Below are 15,000 nucleotides of genomic sequence, written 5' to 3'. Positions count from 1 at the left end.
TGCGAACAAAGTTTTGATAGACAAAATGGATCGCGCCATCTACCAACAAATGATCAATATTGTAATAGTGCAGAGTCCTGCACGGGTCCATTTTTGGAGACCCGTGCCCGCGATAAATCGCACACAAGCTAAAATCATTCCATTTAAAGTGCTTTATTTTTTATCTCGCACCTCTCTCAACATCACAATAGCCTCATGAATGGGCTAATGAGCGCTAAAGTGCGCTTTGTTTTGGGCCATTCAAGTAGCCTAGGCTACCTCCAGTTCACGCGCGGGCGCCTCTCCGTGTCCTGATTATTGCCTGCGATATTTAGCTCTTATTTATTAAATCCAAGGAAAATGGTTGATTAAACATTGGTTAAAATTAAGATACAATTAATATAAAACGAAATTCACTTTAAATTAAGTCTTTCTACAAAAACAAACTTAATAAAGTGGTCAAAATCATGTCTGCCCACTCCATTTGTCTCCCGATATTCGGGATCATCTTATCTTATTCATGCTTTTTTCACTTTTCATATAATCAACATGCAATTTTAAACAAATATATAGGCCTATATATATATATATATATATATATATATATATATATATATATATATATATATATATATATATATTATTTTATTTAAACATGAATATGAAACTAAATAGTTTTTTAATGACTGGGCTACAACACATAGGCTTATTAGCCTGCCCTACAATCATTGAATATTATTTTGCTTGATTGACGGGTTTTTATTTAAAAGAAAGAGCGTAGCCTACACAATACTTAGGCCTACTAAAATATAATTAATATTATTTTATTGCATTTGTATTAGTTGTTTGAAGAGTAAAAAAAAAAAAAAAAAAAAAAAAAAAAACGGTCGATCTTAACGCAAGTTTACAACCGGCCAGTCGGTCGGACTAAAAGGGGAAAAAAAATTAATTGGGTCGGTCCTAAATTGACAGGATCGGTCGGGTAACGGCAACCAAGAATATTTTTAAGGATGCCCAAAACACACATTTGCGAGTGTGTAATGGCAATTTAGACATACAAATATTGCACATATTTTTCATCCGCTACCCGCCCGCAAGGAGTTCATTATTCGCCCGCATCCCCGCCTGTGAAGTTTAGGAATGTCACAATCCACCCGTTTTAGCCACTTTTATGCGGGTACCCAACCCATTGCAGGACTCTAGGTGCTTATGTGACAGCTGATAGCAACATTATTTGACTATTATGGCATTTCTTAGATTTTTGCTATAATAGCCGTTTTATTTTTCTGTTAAATTAAATTCAAAAAGTATCTCGTCTCCTCGTTTGTCCACTTTGTTGACACCGGCCATGTGTGCAAACCAGACAGTATATAATGGGTACAAACTGGGCGGAAATTAACTAAAACTTCTTCTTTTGTGGCGGGTTGTACCCATAAAATGACCTAAAACTTAATCGCAATCCATTATTTATTCGGCAAATAACGTTTCCATCAGCGTTTATCGCATAAACCGTACATCGATCAAGATAAAATCCGATGAGACCGACCGTATTTCATTTTAGTCGATATTCAAGAAATTCAATCGAATTTTACTGTTTCCATAAGGCATTTTTCATTCGATATCACATAATTCGGATAAAAACGTGTTGATGGAAACATAGCTACTGACGTGGCTGTGGCGTTTAAAGGGTTTAAACACGGCTGTGATGCGACTGTGACGCGGCTGTGATGTTTAAAGGGTTTAAACACGGCTGTGATGCGACACTGACGTGGCTGTGATGCGGCTGTGATGCCGCTGTGACGTGGCTGTGATGTGGCTGTGATGCGACTGTGACGCGGCTGTGACGTGGCTGTGGCGTTTAAAGGGTTTAAACACGGCTGTGATGCGACTGTGATGTGGCTGTGATGTTTAAAGGGTTTAAACACGGCTGTGATGCGACTGTGATGTGGCTGTGATGCGACTGTGATGTGGCTGTGATGTTTAAAGGGTTTAAACACGGCTGTGATGCGACTGTGACGTGGCTGTGATGTTTAAAGGGTTTAAACACAGCTGTGATGCAACTGTGACATGGCTGTGATGCTGCTGTGGCGTTTAAAGGGTTTAAAGACGGCTGTGATGCTGCTGTGATGCGACTGTGACGTGGCTGTGATGTTTAAAGGGTTTAAACACGGCTGGATGTGGCTCTGATGCTGCTGTGATGCAGCTGTGACGCGACTGTGACGTGGCTGTGATGTTTAAAGGGTTTAAACACGGCTGTGATGTGGCTGTGATGCGGCTGTGATGCGGCTGTGACGTTTAAAGGGTTTAAACACGGCTGTGATGCTGCTGTGATGCGACTGTGACGTGGCTGTGACGTTTAAAGGGTTTAAACACGGCTGTGATGTGGCTGTGATGCTGCTGTGATGCGACTGTGATGTGGCTGTGGCGTTTAAAGTGTTTAAACACGGCTGTGATGTGGCTGTGATGCTGCTGTGATGCGACTGTGATGTGGCTGTGGCGTTTAAAGTGTTTAAACACGGCTGTGATGTGGCTGTGATGCTGCTGTGATGCGACTGTGATGTGGCTGTGGCGTTTAAAGTGTTTAAACACGGCTGTGATGTGGCTGTGATGCTGCTGTGATGCGACTGTGATGTGGCTGTGGCGTTTAAAGTGTTTAAACACGGCTGTGACGCGGCTGTGATGCGGCTGCGATGCGACTGTGATGTGGCTGTGGCGTTTAAAGTGTTTAAACACGGCTGTGACGCGGCTGTGACGCGGCTGTGATGCGGCTGCGATGCGACTGTGATGTGGCTGTGGCGTTTAAAGTGTTTAAACACGGCTGTGACGCGGCTGTGATGCGGCTGTGACGCGGCTGTGACGTTTAAAGTGTTTAAACACGGCTGTGACGCGGCTGTGACGTTTAAAGTGTTTAAACACGGCTGTGACGCGGCTGTGACGCGGCTGTGACGCGGCTGTGATGCGGCTGCGATGCGACTGTGATGTGGCTGTGGCGTTTAAAGTGTTTAAACGCGGCTGTGACGCGGCTGTGATGCGGCTGCGATGCGACTGTGATGTGGCTGTGGCGTTTAAAGTGTTTAAACACGGCTGTGACGCAGCTGTGACGCGGCTGTGATGCGGCTGCGATGCGACTGTGATGTGGCTGTGGCGTTTAAAGTGTTTAAACACGGCTGTGACGCGGCTGTGACGCGGCTGTGGCGTTTAAAGTGTTTAAACACGGCTGTGATGTGGCTGTGACGCGGCTGTGACGTTTAAAGTGTTTAAACACGGCTGCGATGCGACTGTGATGTGGCTGTGGCGTTTAAAGTGTTTAAACACGGCTGTGATGCGGCCTGACTCACCGATCCCGCTGTTGGCCCCCGTGACGAGCACCAGGCGGTCGGACAGGTCTCGGCCGTGCAGCACCTCCAGAGCGGAGCTGTTCCCGTCGAAGCGCTTGGGCTTCAGCTGCACGTCCTCCACGGTGAAGGCCTGCCGCGGGTCGAAGTACGTGCGCCGCTTGTTGATGTGGCTGAGAGGAGAGTTCAGCAGCACAACACACAGTTACACAACACCAGTGCAGTAGACTACTTCATATAACAGCTTATCACAGAGAAAACGTGCTGAACAAAATTAGAATTAAACAAATGTGGTTGTGAAATGGGCGGGGCTTAGCGTCCTGAACGTCTCTGATTGGATAAAAATAAAAACTCTTCTATTTTAATTTGTATTGAAGTTTATTACTGTCATTATTATTCAGGTGTGAGTTAATGTCCAGATCACCAGAGTTTTCTCTTTGACTTCTTATGACTGCCTTTTTTCTGACAAAATACCATATTCTGTATATTATAATCCATTTTATAATATATAAAATATTATAATAAAATATACAAATATAACTATAAAATAACTTCTAAAAACTTCTCTATTTATTTATTTGACAACTAAAAACTTTATATTATTTGTTTGTTCATTTATTTCTGTACTTATCATTGTAATATCTCTGTATGTATTTGCTTGTGTTCAAGTTTAATTAATCAGGAAGAAAATGTTTAAAATATTTAGTGTGCATTTATCTAAAAATGTATTTGTCAAGTGTATTAAAATTAGTTTGTAATGCTTTTTTTTAAATGTTTCATAAGTGAAATACATTAGTAAACATGAACAATATTTCTAAAGAATTGTATTATCTCAGTTAATGTTAATTTCAACATTTACTAATACATTATTAAAATCAAAAGGCTTATTTATTATTTTACTGAACTGAGCTAACATGAACAGCTGTGTTTTATTACCAATCATTAACAAAGACTAATAAATACTGCATCATAAAAATGTATTGCTCAATATTAGTTTATGTTATTGAATGAAACCTTATTGAAAAGTGTTACCAATTAATTTAGTATTAATTAGCCTGAAAGCTGAGAGACAAATCTGTCTGAAGGGAAACTATAATATATAATATGACTGATTGAACTCACTCAACATAGATGATCTGGCCTTTATCATCGGTCTCTTGCTCCCATCCATATGGCAAAGCTGGAAAATACAATAAATAAGTGACTTAATCAATCATTGATTTATCCTCATTGCATATCAAAACTCATTTCTGAGAGCTCTGCACACTTCATTAGAGAGTATTAATGGCATTGAGATATTTTAATACAGTTATGACGGTGAGATGATCAGTTATTGTTCATAAATCAATCCTCAAACCTCCAGCACAGCGCTTCTTCTTCCCAGTTTTGGGATGCTCCCACTGAGTCTTCATTTCCTCATGGCTGAAACGAGTTATGGCAATATCATGTGTCTGTCAGTGCTTGTATTAATCTCATCACTGATACTCATTATTAGCACTGATGAACAGTGTGAACGCGCGCGCTCGTCTCAAACACTCACTTGGCATAATAAACCCATCCGTCTGTCGTGGATCTCTCTTCCCAGCCGGGAGGAAGCTCGTCTTCACTGTCTGTATCATCCATTCCGGCGTATTTAAGAGCTGCCATCGCGGAATGATTGTTTTCAAATAAAATAACTCATTCAACTTCTCAATGAAATTTCGGTAACAGCAAATTCACGTTGCGATAATACGGCTGGACCACTTCCGGAAACACAACATTGCGTCACGCAAGTGGGCGGGGCTTAGCGACCTGAACGTCTCTGATTGGCCAGGTGAGGTGTATTTAAATAAATACTTTATTTTATTTACTTGTGGCTTATATTAAAATGTATTTGTCTAATTTCTCCACGCGAAAAATAATAATTTACCTTTAGGATTTATCTTTGCAAAAAGAAGATGTTTTTTTCATTTTTCCTAACAAAATACCATACACAAATGAAAATATAGTGGTCTTGTTTTAAAAACAAGATTTTCCTAAAATCTCAAATCAACAACATGTGGAGCTTTTCTCATAGATTGGTTTGTCTCAACGGTATTCAATGAAAAAAATCACAAACGTAGCACATGTCACGTGGTACCTGTTACTTTTCTCAGCGCTGATCAGGATGGACCAACCAGTCTTTTACGATTACAGCCAAAGTTTTTTTGATTCCTCCTTAATAATGTAATGGACATATCCCTTCTGTCTTATGTACAAATCGTTGTAATTAATAGATTTAAACAAAACGACTGCAAAAAAATGTTAGTAAGATAAAAGCCGTCGTGATATTTCACAGATATTTGTGAGTCTTTTGAGCGCCGCCTGTTGCAAACTTTATGACAATATTAACGATATTTAACGGCCAACGCTTCAAACAAGCCTTCGACTTTCTTCTAATGGTTAGTCAACACTTATTTACATGAGGTAAAATAGATATTAAAACTCCGAAACAACACATTACATTTAACTCACATTTGAGATAGTTTCCCCCATAATGACCATATAAGCTTTGTTTAAATAAATGTCGATTTGAAAACTCATAAAAAATAAAAATGCATAGACCTTTGTACATTACTTTATTGCTTAGTTTCCTTTAAGTAACTTTTTTTCTCTTTCATAACAGGTCGTCAATTTGCAGAGTTTTGGTGACAGCAAACATGTAAATATTACTCACACAATCATACACCTCATCTTATTGGACTGTTTTCACATTAACATGCATAGAAAACAACCAGGACAGATAATAATAATAATAATAATATCATTGTCAGTGTTATTTTATTGTAGTGATCCAAAAAATTATAATAATTCATAGCAAATCTTTCATGACAGCTGCACAACTATTCTCTCAGTTTCAGTGTGAGCGTATATTCTGGAGTCAAAATCTAGATAATATATAATTAATGACAATAACTAGCTAACAATGAGTAACTTCACCACCTCTGAGCTCTAAACCCAAACTTAAAACATAAAATCAACATAAAATCAGTTAATCTAAGGCCTCAGTTCAAACAATCAGAAAGTGTATGGCAAGTCCCATCATCTTCAGCAGTAAATCACACTTAAAATGAGATTAACTATCAACTATTCTTAACAAAAAACATTTTCTCTCTCGCATTTATCTTTGGGAATCAGTGTTTCAGGAGTTCATTATTCAGATGGCATGATCAAACATAAGTTCACAATCTTCAGAAAGGTTCACAGTGATCTTTGTGTCGGTGCATCCGGCACTCGGTGTCGTATCATACTTTATATTTCTCTTTTGCGCTGTCACTTAATATACAGATATGCTGAAAGATATAAAGAGAAACAGAGAGACTGGTCAGACAGACTGACTGGTTATGCATTGTACATTTAAAACATTAAACCAGAAAGGAACAGGACTAAACACTCACACTCAAATCCCTGAAATATTCATTGTAGTCTAAAGCATATCCCACCAGGAACTTGTCAGGAACTTCAAATCCAATGTCTGAAAGAAGAATACAAGACATTTAAACATGCATGCAAAGAGATACTGTGATACACACACAGAAACTACAGTATATTCAGCAAGAAGAAAACTAAGATGTTACGCATTATTTTCAAATTAAGCATATTCCAAAAAAAAATATTAAAAAAAATATAATGAATTATGATATGAATTAATTTTATATTTAGAAATATATAGTATTATTTTAATGACAATTAAGCACATCAAAATAATATATATATATACACACACACTAGCGTTCAAAAGTTTGGGGTTAGTAAGATTTTTATTGTTTTTAAAAGAAGTCTCTTCTGTTCACCAAGGCTGCATTTATTTATTTAAAAATACAAACAAAAACAGTCATAATGTGAAATATTACATGATTCGTCAGAAATCATTATCATATGATGATTTGATGCTCAAGAAACATTTATGATTATTATCAATGTTGAAAACAGTTATTTACATTGTTATTTCATGATGCTCTGATGAATAGAAAGTTCAAAAGAACAGCATTTATCTGAAATCTGAAGCTTTTGTAACATTAAACACGACCGTTCAAGAGTTTGGGGTCAGTAAGAATTTTTATTTTATTTTGGGGGAAAGAAATAAAATAAATCAATACTTTTATTCATCAAGGATGAGTTAAACTGATAAAAAGTTACAGTAAAGACATTTATAATGTTAGAAAAGATTCTATTTTAAATAAAAGCTGTTCTTTTGAACTTTCTATTCATCAAAGAATTTTGAAAAAAAAAATTGTACACGACTGTTTTCAACATTGATAATAATAATAATGAACGTTTCTTGAGCATCAAATCCTCATATGATAATGATTTGTGAAGGATCATGTGACACTGAAGACTGGAGTAATGATGCTGAAAATTCAGCTTTGATCACAGGAATAAATTACATTTTAAAATATATTAAGATAGAAAACAGTCATTTTAAATTGTCATAATATTTCAGGTTTTTTTTATTGTTTTTTATCAAATAAATGCAGCCATGGTGAGCAGAAGAGACTTCTTTTAAAAACATAAAAAATCTTACAGATCTAAAACTTTTGACCAGTAGTGTGTGTATATATATAGCACATCCAACAAAGATATATTATATATAGGTTTACATATGTTCTTGACAGGTCCTGCATGTGCACCCATATTTCTTTAATGTAATCTAGTGTTTGTTGTGTCCAGGCGAACTGTCACGTGTCTGATTTGACACTCAACCTTTGACGTCAACGACTCCATTCATATTTGTACAGTAGTCGCAGTTTCTCCTCAGCGTGCGAACACCCTCGTGTCCTGCATAGAGGACATCAGCAGAGCAGTACAGGAGCGAGTGTGTGTGAGGACTCCTCGTCTTCATGATAACACACACTTCAGCTCGGCAGTGGAAGTCAAGAGCGAGAGAGAGAGAGACGTTTGTGCTCGAGGATGGATGGATATAAAGAGCTTATCAGCTTTCGGTCTAAAAGCATTGCGTAACAGATGAGCGTTGAGTGCGTGTCTAATGTGTCCGACGTACATGCAGGGTGTTTCATTTCTCCCAGTGATGTGGATTAAGCACAAAATGTTCATAATATCCAATACAAACCCACGATGAGCAACAAAGAACTCACAGTCGGGACGGTATCCTGAGCTCCTGGGTGTCCTTTTCACCAGTAAACTGCAAAGAAACGACACTGAACTCAATATTGTGGGATATATTAGATAAAAAGAAGGACGTTTGAATAGACATCAATCTTATTTTAAACACTAATGCCCAGTAAGAAGTAATTTAACCATTAAGAAACATCTTTAAAGACCCGTTCACACCAAGAGCGATAACTATATGAGCGTCCACACCAGCGGACGATCTCGTTCGGTTTATTCAGGATTGTCGTCTGTCTCTTTAAATGCTCGAGCTCGTTAAAGCAGGACTGATTCTGATTGGCTGTCAGTGTTTTTATCGTTCATCATCAGCGGGATAAAATCGTTCTGAAAGTGATTCTAATGATATCGTTCCTGTGTGCCGTTCTCATTCTTTTATATTTAAAACGACTATGTGTTTATCTTTATCATTATAGATATCATCTTTGGTGTGAACTGGCATTAAATGTTAAATATACTGAATACACGCATGTCTAAAATATGTTTAGACGACGACTATTCTCTCGATTTGCTCCTCAGAGATGTTTCCGCCTCACCTGACAACTTTCACCATTTTAGGATGGCATTCATTTAATAGTTTGAGCAGCGTTTCCATAGTTCTTCCCGTCTCCACAATGTCCTGAGGCACAAAAGAGGATTCAGCATCTGTGTTTCTCACAGCACACGTGTCACATGACATGAACTATACTGAAGAACCTCACCTCAACTATGAGCACATTCTGTGAGGAGAGAAAGAAGACAAACTAACAATCGGACCACAACATTTCAAAAAGCATATACACGAACACGACTGTGCAAACGTTTGTGCTCGGTACAATTTATTAATTTATACGTTTGATTCAGCAATGATGCATTAAACTGATCAAAAGTGACGGTAAAGACATTATAATGTTACAACTTTTTTTTTTTCTATCCATCAAAGAAAGAAAAAAAAAAAAAAAAATGCATCACAGTTTCCACTAAAATCTGAAGCACATGAACCGTTTTCAACATTGATAATAATCATAACTGTTTCTTGATCATCGAATCATCATATGATAATGATTTGTGAAGGATCATGTGACACTGAAGACTGGAGTAATGATGCTGAAAATTCAGCTTTGATCACAGGAATAAATTACACTATTACGGTATATATTCACATAGAAAAAGCTGATTTACATTGTATCAATATTTCACTGTTTTTACAGTATTTTTGATCAGATAAACGCAGCTTTGGTGAATAGAAGAGACTTCTTTTAAAAACACCAAAAAAAAAACTAAAGAAAAGAGTGTGGAAGGTTCAGACTCACTTTTCCAGAAAGAGCCGATAGCTCGTCTCCTCCGATAACCTTCACACAGTTTGTAGACTGGTCGTTCTGGAGGAAATCACATCAGAGACTGGTCAGTAATGTGACAGACTTCTGTTAACTGCACTAAACACTGAGTGTTATTTCAGCTTTAAAGCCTGTAATTATTCCTTTGAGCTGGAACTACTTTTCTGTAGCATTAACTGATAGTTATACTATGGATACAATACTGATAAACCAATGATTACTTCCATATTATGGTCATTAAATTATAAACATTGGTAAATGCTAGTAAATTATACAGTATTTTGTCTAAAAAGAAAACACTAAATCTAAAAATCAATCATTTTAAAAGCTAGTAAGAATTCAGGCATCATTCAATTCTAATTTACTGAATGAAAATGGATATTGTTTCATTATGTTTTTAGTTTTTGAAGTCAACATGAAATGTAAATTCATCTATTTTCAGAATTGAATCAAAACCTCATAACTTGATCTTCTCCTGTCCTTTATTCAGTTTAAACTCTGTCCTTTTCTTACAATCGACTGCAAGCTTCAGATCTGCATCATTTTTGTGGGCAGCACTTTCATATATATATGTATATATGTTTTATTTTAATTTTATTTTCAATAACCCGTTTCACTCCGATATACATCACGAAAAGATCTGTCACAACTTCCATTCCTTTGCAACTTTAAACAGTCTTAAAGTGAGCAAAGGCCGTCAATAGGAGATCTCAGCGTTCCACACAATGAAAATTGTCCATTACTGAATGAACAAAAAACTGTTTAATTGTTTTTAAAAATATATTTTGTGTTGGTCAGGAGGTTTGGAGTGACGTGAGGGTGAGAAATGATGACCATTGTCATTTGTAGGCAAACGGCTCCTTTAAAGGCGCAGTGAGCGATTTCAGATCAACCCAAACAAACACGCCCCTCCCTTCATTGCTCCGCCCCCAAACTGCACAAACACACAATTCAAGAGTGGATATCTCTATCATTGCTGAAGTAAAATAATGCTTCGTAAAAAATAAAGCGAAGATGACAAACTACAGTAAACTACAGTAAACAAGCTGGTAGTTAGTCTCCAGCAGCTCCAGACAAGCAGTGACTCAAACCTGTCCTGTTACTAGAGCTAACATTACAACAACAGCATATCTTGGTTCTACGAATCACAGTAAAACCAATGTAACTCACATATGGAGAAGAAACAACTTAACCTTGGCGTCCGTTTTCAGGCCTTTCTCTCCAGCGCTGGAAAGCTTTTCTAATGTTAACGCGGATCCTAAAGCTCTCGCCTGATCGTAACCTGTGATATCCTCTGAGATTCTGTCTTTTATAATGTCTCTCAGCCAACTCTCCTCCCCCATCGTATGTGGACACGCCCCCTACTGCTGATTGGCTCACTCTCCTCCTCCATCATATGTGGACACGCCCCCTACTGCTGATTGGCTCACTCTCCTCCTCCATCATATGTGGACACGCCCCCTACTGCTGATTGGCTCACTCTCCTCCTCCATCGTATGTGGACACGCCCCCTACTGCTGATTGGCTCACTCTCCTCCTCCATCATATGTGGACACGCCCCCTACTGCTGATTGGCTCACTCTCTCTCCTCCCCCATCATATGTGGACACGTCCCCTACTGCTGATTGGCTCACTCTTTTTCCTCTCCCATCATGAGTGGACACGCCCCCTACTGCTGATTAGCTCACTCTCTCTTCTCCCCCATCATGAGTTGACACACTCCCTACTGCTGATTGGCTCACTCTCCTCCCCCATCACGAGTGGACACGCCCCTACAGCTGATTGGCTCACTCTTTTTCCTCTCCCATCATGAGTGGACACACCCCCTACTGCTGATTAGCTCACTCTCTCTCCTCCCCCATCACGAGTAGGGTTGGGTATCGTTTGAATTTGAACGATTCCGATTCCGATTCCTTGTTTCGATTCCGGTTCCTAACGATTCTCGATTCCGATTCTTTTAAGAGGCAGGGTCAAAAAAGTTTAGATCAATTTTAATTCTATGAACTTTTTACTTTTTATGAAATTTACTATGAATTTCTCACAGGGCTGTTTTCAACTACAATATAAATATCAAATCTATTTTAAACAACTTTTTTAGGACATTTTAAATGAGCAAGCTAACCAACGGTCTTTCTGAAGGAAATAGTCTGACCTTCTCCATCAATTGAAATATAAAAAAAATTGCATCACAATAAGTGTATTGTATTGTGATTGTCACTAGCATTTTAGTAACTAAACTGAATTTCATTAGGTTTAGTGACAACATGTTACAATGTTTACATGGTACAATTTCTGGTAAGCTACGCTTTTTTATTATTTCATTTCAATTCAGTTATTGTGATTTGATTTAATATTGACTCATTTGGATAAATATTAGGTACTCAAGATAGGCGTTAATTTTTCTCAAGAAAAAAACAACTCACCTAATGCTGTAAACATACAGAGAGCCCTATCAGCTGGCAGTATTATTTAAGGTTTTAAATTAAATATAATGCTTTTTAAAAATTATAATAACAACTTTATTTAATGATATAAGTACAAATATAATAAATATGTAATATAGTACACATATTTAGCAAAATACTCTCTATAGCTCTTTTTTTCTTGCCAACTATGTGCTATGTTCATTAAATTTCTTTCCTGAGGTAAATATGACATAATTATTCTCCAGCTATGTTATTGACCTCTTCACGCTGATAAAAAACACTGATTGATCGATATTATGTATGAGGAATATACATTTAGGTAAGTTGTAGCCTACTGTATATTTCAACAGTGTTCGTGTTTTTTTACTATTAGCTGCTAATAGGGATCTGTCACGTCACATTTACAAGCGCCAAAACGGTATTTATTGTTTGAATTTCGTAATAAAATTGACAGAATCTGAGAGCTGAGATTTTTTTGTAGCCTATATCATAAAGTAACTGCTCTGTCTAAGTCTGTCGGTCTCCGTGTCCCATTGCTTCGCGATTTTATTGTGCGTGAGAAAATGGATGTGTGGCGTGAGAGTGTGTGAAAAGTCTCAATTGCGTGAGTCTCACGGTGAATGCGTGAGAGTTGGCAGCTCTGCATGTGTAAATGTGTTTTCATTAATTTTTTTTTTTTTTTTTACGTTCGCCGGCATCGCGCGCAGTTTTCAAACGGACGAGCAGAGGACGAGAGAATAGGGTTGCAACTTGCAAGATACCGAAGAATAAGAAAACATCATATAAGTACGTTTTTAAGGTTTAACGTCAGGGTTGTTTGCTCTGAATAAATTGTATGATATGCTGTGTGAGTTAATAAGGCAACTCACACAGCGTCTCATAAAATGTATTGGTTCGCAGTTTAGCATAAATATACGCTTACACCTGTGCTAGTACACGCATTTACCATGCCGTGTGTACGTTACAAATGTTTAACTAAAGTGTCAGCGAGTTAACATTTGGCAGTTTGAAATCGATTATGTAGTTACTTCAGTTCAGAATAGGGCTAGAAATGACTTATGGGCCTTTCACACAGGACGCGGTATGCGCGGCGTCGCGCTATAAAACCCATTCATTTCAATGGCTTGCGCCGCGCAAGGACGTTTTGTTGCTGCGTCGACCAAAACGCAAGCGCAGCGGTGCGCATCATTGGCGTGCTCAAGCGCATGCCGCGGTCAAAGTTCAAAATAGTTCAACTTTTGCCGCTGCGCTCTGTGACGATTACCAGCGCGGCCAATAGAATCGGGGGATCCAAACAAGGACGGAATTCAAAATGGATGAACGGCAAAATTGTATATCTGAATTAAAACAAGAATCATGAAGTCAGCTCTTTTTTTAGAATAAAACATTTATTCAAACATTAAACCTGAAACTAAGAAACAAAAACAGACGTAATAGAGCTCCCGCTAAAAGTTTTTAAAACTCCGCCTACGTCATAGCTCAGCGCAAATCGCGTTGTATCTGAAGGGCAACGCTGAACCCAGCGGCAAGCGCCGCGCATACCGCGTCCTGTGTGAAAGGCCCATTAGACAGCGGTTTCTTCTTCCGGTCGGCGGACTGTGAATCGAAACTAGGAATCGAAATTTAAACTTTTGAACGATTCCGGGAAAATCGCAAAGCTAGTCCCGGTTCCAGTCGATACTCGATACCCAAGCCTAATCACGAGTGGACACGCCCCTACAGCTGATTGGCTCACTATTTTTCCTCTCCCATCATGAGTGGACACGCTGATTAGCTCACTCTCTCTCCTCCCCCATCACGAGTGGACACACCCCCTACTGCTGATTGGCTCTGTCTCCTCCCCCATCATGAGTGGACACGCCCCCTACTGCTGACTGGCTACAAGTGTGTTGTAAAGCGTTTCTCAAAAATTGCTTACTGCACCTTTAAGTTGTATTTAACCCTTATCATTCTTATAAGGCACATGTCAAATGCACAAGCTACTAATAAAATGCTCCATATGTAATAATATAAGGCAGACTCTGGTCAGTGTTAAACATGACTGTATGAGGCTCAGTGATGGAGTGACTGCGGTCGATCTGGCACTCACCGAGTAGCTCTTCAGCCTAATGAAATCCACAGTCATTGGCACAGACTTATCACTGTTTTGATTCAGTGTCTTGATGTAATCCATCAGGTCTGCGAAGAACTTATACCCTCCTTTCAGAACGCAAAGAGCCACGATATGATGTCCGCCCATGTCCCGAACGATATCTCTGGCCAAGCGCTCAGTCCTGCAGAGAAGATCAAAACTGAAGGCTGGAGTATTCTGACATTAATGCTTTCATTAAAGCTGGCTGAAGCCATGCCAATAATGACAGTCAAGAGATTCATGGGGAAATTTGTTAAACAAATGAATGGGAAAGCCAATTCAAATCACATGCCTCTGCTATTGCGCTAACATCATTAACTAAACCTATGGGGAAACACAGGGCTCTTTTACTATCCAGGGCAATCACCGGTCACACACAACACAACTGAACATTTCCCAATGTCACCACAACAACCATACAACTCAGAGTTAAAGACACACATGTACTGATTACACGTACCTGTCCTTAATGAGGCCGTTGGGTATAATGACACTGTCCAGATCCTCCTCGTAGTGTTTCGGCACACAGAAGAGACTCAGTTCGTGCCCCTTGCTGTCATCGGATATCTGCCAAGTCAAAACTCTATTATAACATCTTTTTATAACGCAAAACCAATTCTGGTTCCACAATGAACCTTTCAGTGTGTGTGAGAAGAACGTTTTAATCT

At 38.6% G+C, this 15,000-nt stretch overlaps 2 protein-coding genes across 4 annotated transcripts in view; both read right to left on the bottom strand.

Moving 5' to 3' along the window:
• The window catches only part of wwox (WW domain containing oxidoreductase), a 250,708-nt gene extending 245,622 nt beyond the window's left edge, over positions 1 to 5,086 (bottom strand). Inside the window, exons 1-4 of one of the 2 annotated variants that reach the window (XM_082159702.1) lie at positions 4,855 to 5,086; positions 4,672 to 4,736; positions 4,437 to 4,494; positions 3,318 to 3,487 (exon numbers count right to left, since the gene is read on the bottom strand). In XM_082159702.1, coding sequence (XP_082015828.1) covers positions 3,318 to 3,487; positions 4,437 to 4,494; positions 4,672 to 4,736; positions 4,855 to 4,961 — 400 coding nt within the window. In that variant the 5' untranslated portion in view covers positions 4,962 to 5,086. The remainder of the gene's footprint in view (positions 1 to 3,317; positions 3,488 to 4,436; positions 4,495 to 4,671; positions 4,737 to 4,854) is intronic. The other variant, XM_082159701.1, reaches the window with a different exon arrangement.
• Positions 5,087 to 5,894: 808 nt separating this feature from the next.
• hprt1l (hypoxanthine phosphoribosyltransferase 1, like) overlaps positions 5,895 to 15,000 on the bottom strand; it is a 10,133-nt gene continuing 1,027 nt past the window's right edge. Inside the window, exons 2-9 of one of the 2 annotated variants that reach the window (XM_082159737.1) lie at positions 14,793 to 14,899; positions 14,291 to 14,474; positions 9,752 to 9,817; positions 9,161 to 9,178; positions 8,996 to 9,078; positions 8,429 to 8,475; positions 6,731 to 6,807; positions 5,895 to 6,625 (exon numbers count right to left, since the gene is read on the bottom strand). In XM_082159737.1, the coding sequence (XP_082015863.1) occupies positions 6,578 to 6,625; positions 6,731 to 6,807; positions 8,429 to 8,475; positions 8,996 to 9,078; positions 9,161 to 9,178; positions 9,752 to 9,817; positions 14,291 to 14,474; positions 14,793 to 14,899 (630 nt within the window). In that variant the 3' untranslated portion in view covers positions 5,895 to 6,577. The remainder of the gene's footprint in view (positions 6,626 to 6,730; positions 6,808 to 8,428; positions 8,476 to 8,995; positions 9,079 to 9,160; positions 9,179 to 9,751; positions 9,818 to 14,290; positions 14,475 to 14,792; positions 14,900 to 15,000) is intronic. The other variant, XM_082159738.1, reaches the window with a different exon arrangement.

The sequence above is a fragment of the Leuciscus leuciscus genome (genome assembly GCF_965113295.1).
Source record: "Leuciscus leuciscus genome assembly, chromosome: 25".
NCBI lineage: Eukaryota > Metazoa > Chordata > Actinopteri > Cypriniformes > Leuciscidae > Leuciscus > Leuciscus leuciscus.
The sequence above is the reverse complement of the archived record's forward strand: the minus strand, read 5'-3'. Positions and strand labels throughout refer to the sequence as shown.